At 33.5% G+C, this 4,674-nt stretch overlaps 1 protein-coding gene across 1 annotated transcript; it reads right to left on the bottom strand.

Annotated features, from left to right (window-relative positions):
* Positions 1–1,326: 1,326 nt before the first annotated feature.
* Positions 1,327–4,000, bottom strand: LOC123550220 (uncharacterized). Its single transcript, XM_045338652.2, has 3 exons — positions 3,607–4,000; positions 2,333–2,593; positions 1,327–1,673 (listed from the first exon to the last, which is right to left on the bottom strand). The coding sequence occupies exons 1-3, from the start codon at positions 3,848–3,850 to the stop codon at positions 1,426–1,428; spliced, it is 753 nt and encodes a 250-aa protein (XP_045194587.2). The 5' UTR covers positions 3,851–4,000; the 3' UTR covers positions 1,327–1,425.
* Between the last annotated feature and the right edge of the window lie 674 nt (positions 4,001–4,674).

The raw sequence follows: 4,674 nt of genomic DNA, 5'->3' as shown, positions 1-4,674 counted from the left end.
AACTTAAACAACGTTCAGATATTCCCTTTTCAAAGAGAAATGCCCTAAAATTTAATTTCGAAATTGACTGTTTAAACGTTGTCTAGTTAAGATAATCACCTTACTGTTAATCTTTTGTTACTCTTTTCATAGCTTTTCATATTTATTTTACATACTGATTGAAACTCTGATGTAGATTTGGTGATGTTACATGTACTGTTTATCATCTTCTTTATAAGGGAAACATCACCTTCTAGTGTCTGGTTGGAATTCAACGGTCTAACGTATCTTCTGGTTATAAGTTTAAATGAAAACTGGACAGATATGCCTCGGATAGGTAATAACCTTAGTATTTCTACATATGAGCCGCACCATGAGAAAACCAACATAGTGCATCGCTTTCAAAGCCTATTGTAATTAGAGAAACCGTTAGCGAACAGCATGGATCCTGACCAGACTGCCCATGCTGGTCGCAAACGCACTTTGTTGGTTTTCTCATGTCGCGGCTCACATGTTAAAGTATTGCAAAAATTGGGATGAATGAGCTAAACTTCTGGGCTTTTTAAGTTATTATGTAAAACGACTACTGGTCCTTGTTCTTTCTCAATATAAGTAACTATAGAGTTACTGTGCCTATTCTGCCTTTGTATCAACTCAATACCTTGTTACAAAAAAGATGCCAATTTAAATGATGTCACCTGTATGTAAATCAACAAAAATGCTTTTGTAAAACATATATCAGCAAGCAAAAAGATCATATACATATGTAATCGATGCCTTTAAAGACATCTTTCTTTCAAAAATAATTAGATTTGCTATTCTTTAAATGACTTTAAACAATTGTTACATCAAGGTTATAAGAATATTTCACTCGTCGACGGGGCGGATTGAAATACCATTGTTTATCGGTAACGAGTTACCACAAAAACAGTTACCCGAGAGCTATATATGTCCGTATGAACCTTCAATCAGGGACATATTCTTTTTCTTGCATATCGTATTGTTCAAATATTACAAAAAAATAATAAAATAAAATGAATATGTTTGTTTTAAACACTATCTTATTATTGTATATACGAATTTACGCATTCGTTTATACATCACAGCACATTTTCCAGAACAGGTAAAACACGAAAAGTCCTGCTTGGCGTGCAAGAAAATTTGATGATGGTTACAACCAGCAATGGACACTTTTGATATTGCTTGAGTAATGAAATTGTTGGCCTTTACTTGTGTACTAATATAAAACCGCCTGAAGTTAGACAGTTTTTTATACAAATAAGCATGTCTTAGATTGAAAACATTATGATAGATTTGCAAGGGAATTAGAAAGATAAAACTTTTGAATCTATGAACAATAATTTATTCATCGAGTATTATAAAACTTAATTTAAGTGTTCAATGAGTATGTTGAGATTCGGTGCAGGTGAGAGTGTCCTTTTGTTCTTATCCGACAATCTTTTTGACGTCATATTCAACGCATGTCTTTTCATCTGGATGAAAAACGCGTGGTTCCTTCTCACTTTTGCATTGTCCTTGGAGAGTGACCCTTTCTTCTTCACACATGACGTAATCTGGTGTCCATTCACGACCAACCCAGGGGTTCAATCCGTCCGGAAGTCCGGTGCACGTGGGAAACCGGATATTACAAGGAACGCAATGAGCAGACGTACACTGGAGAGCTTTGTAATCACCTGTGAGAGAAAAGACGAAACGTCAAACATGCATAGTAATTGACGCAATAGCTTCGACTTAAAATTGGGTCGTTTGGAATTGTACATACCATTTTGTAAATAATTTATATATCAATTATATCATATATTTAATGTGCTGTTTAACTGTCTAAAATTATTCTTTACTATATATCCACAGTAATTGTATATTACAGTCTTGAAATTAACAAAAAAAGTATTCCCCTTCTAATGACCTACGTATTACAAAAAAGTTGCCACATAGGTAAAAATTACATCAAACAAGCTTCTTTTACTATAGGCACTAGCCTTTATTCTACCAAAACTGTCTGTCCAAAGATTACTATTTCAACTTATTTTGAATACGAAAGATGTTTGATGAAAACAGTAAAGAAAAGTTTTGACAGAGCCTTTGATGAAACAATCAAACTTTGTGAAGCAGATGCGAGAGTTTATTTCTTGGATATACAACTGTGTACATCTATTGCATTTGACTTGACAAACTTTAAAAGCTTTTACCAACAGTTTCCAAATCTGCATATCGAAAAAATAGCAAGACTGTGTCAGTAACATCACAACTACTGTACTGTGCCTATGCATATATCTGTATTGTGCCTATCAATGTTGCGTATAAATCTACAAAAATAAACTAATAAACTTACATGGACTCTTTGGTACAGTCTGGCCTGATTGGCAGTCTACATCTTTGAAATGCTCGCATTTTCTAGACTGTGTATCGAACAGAAACGGATATGCACACTCTTGAGACAGCATTGTAGTGTTCCCATCCTGAAGAGCTACACATTCGAAATACATCGCACAATTATTTTTGTCAGGCACAGTTTCCCCTTCTTTACATGACGACGCAACATTCAGTGGCTCAATTTCAACGTCTTCTAACTTAATACGTTCAAGTTCAGTACCTTAAATGGAGAATAAGACAAATATTACATAGGCATTCACGCTGTGATTAAACACCTTTAGGCTACGTCATTTTTATTGCAGTTATAACTCCAAAACAATGTCATTTATTCCATATAATGCCATAAGAATTATTTAAGTAAGTATATAAGACACATGGGAATGAAAAAGAAAATGTTTTGTAACTTTTTAAGTCAAATTTCAGACATTTTTATGGCTTCACAATTAATTTGCAAGACATTCTAGCTAAAGCATATTTGGTTACGATATCATAGAAATTTATTTATTTGGGTTTTACGGCGCACCAACACAGTATAGGTTAAATGGCGCCAAACAGGACTACACATTTTGGTTTCATATCTCATTTACATCGAAATAAAAACATGAGGTATGAAATCAAAATTTGCATACCTGCTGGAATCACAGAGTTACAGCAAAACCAAGTGTTAAGACCCTATTAGCCGCCTCTTACGATCATGCAAGGGTAAGGCAGTGGTTCCAATTCTTTTCATACACAGATCGTCCCAGAACCACATGGGGCATATCATAGAAAAGTTCTTACATGAAGTTCTCAAGACATTTACAATTTTAAGTGCTAAATAGATAATTTAACTACTAACATCAATACTAAGTATATTAGGGGGAAACATTACATTATGTTTCATCGACTTCTTGAAATAACTAGAGCAAAATATTTTACATGGTTAAAGATTAGATACTGTAAAATCATTTAATTTCGTGGGCATGAAATTTCGTGGTTTTAGTCAAAACTACAATTTCGTGGGGATATGAATTCGTGGATTTCAACTTTTGAACATAAAATGAATGGGAATTTTACTTATTCGTTGAGATTAAATTTCGCGGATTAACTCAACCACGAAATCCACGAAAATTAGTCCCCCACGAATATTAATGATTTCACAGTACTTTAACAAACCTATTAGGTTATTAACCATATTGAAAGCATTTTAAACTGTTTTGCAAAATGTTCTTGGATATTGAAGGAAATACTTACAATCATCAAATTGTGAACCAGCAAGAATGCACGTGACCTCGTCTAAACCAACGACGTATCCTGAAGGACACCTGTATAACACAACCTTTCCAAGCAAACACATATACGTTGTCGAGCAGTCGTCCGGATGGCGGCTCCATTTTATGTTACTTTCCAATGTCTTTTCACATAATTCTGACAGAACAGATGAACATAAAAGTAAAGCCACAAAAGCAATGCAATGCGATGATTCCATTCTAAACATGTTTATAATAAAGAAATACTTTATGCTCAAAAGAAATTAAGTAAATCAAAAAATTATTATTATACTGCTAAAGACTTAGTACAGAATTTAGAATGCGTGCGTCCTTTTTATACCATTTGAACTAGTACACTTACGCCTACTTTCCGAAAATTCCACTCCTTTTCTTAAACCAGGGAGTGTAATAACTAATTAAGATAGATAAACTTTGTCCAAAGTTTTAATTCAGAACTTGTCTGTATCAATAATCTATCCCCTCAATTGAGCATTGTCATCGGATGAACTAGTGATTACACAAGTGTGAAATTACCGCATCCCTTGCAAATGACGTACCTGTGTTTATTTTATGGAGTCTTATTCCGATTAATGATTAAAATCTATACGACTGAGTAATGCTTGGTATGATATATATAATGAAAAGTGAAAATGACGAAGTACAAGCTTAAGATTCGTGTTATTTTGCGATGTCAGATCAGTTTATGGAACGTTCTAGAAAATCAAAACCTTAATATCTGTACACTTTAATAAATCAAAGTGTATTTTATCAAAAGTTATCTAATTAACTGTTTCTTTCTTGTAAGACCACCTGACCAAACATGATCTCAAGGTGATCTTTTGTGATCATCTCTCAGCAGTAATTTAATATTATCTAACAACACTTGCTCAATATTTATTGATATCCATGTTACATATCTACATGTAGTGAGACAAACTGTTTATACTTTTAAATTCCATTCCTCTTGTATTCAAGAAAGGTTACTGTAAAGTACTTTAAAAACAAAACAAAATCGCGATACGGGTGATTTCTATGGCATTTTAACTGAAGA

This window comes from Mercenaria mercenaria, chromosome 6 (assembly GCF_021730395.1).
Source record: "Mercenaria mercenaria strain notata chromosome 6, MADL_Memer_1, whole genome shotgun sequence".
NCBI lineage: Eukaryota > Metazoa > Mollusca > Bivalvia > Venerida > Veneridae > Mercenaria > Mercenaria mercenaria.
The sequence above is the reverse complement of the archived record's forward strand: the minus strand, read 5'-3'. Positions and strand labels throughout refer to the sequence as shown.

What these genes read in the sequence shown, in the direction of transcription:
- LOC123550220 (XM_045338652.2), bottom strand. Translation starts at nt 3,850, where the DNA reads ATGTTTAGAATGGAATCATCGCATTGCATTGCTTTTGTGGCTTTACTT. An exon ending in TGGTTCACAATTTGATGATT is followed by an intron (nt 2,594 to 3,606) that starts GTAAGTATTTCC and finishes TCTCCATTTAAG; the next exon opens with GTACTGAACTTGAACGTATT. An exon ending in GACTGTACCAAAGAGTCCAT is followed by an intron (nt 1,674 to 2,332) that starts GTAAGTTTATTA and finishes TTTCTCTCACAG; the next exon opens with GTGATTACAAAGCTCTCCAG.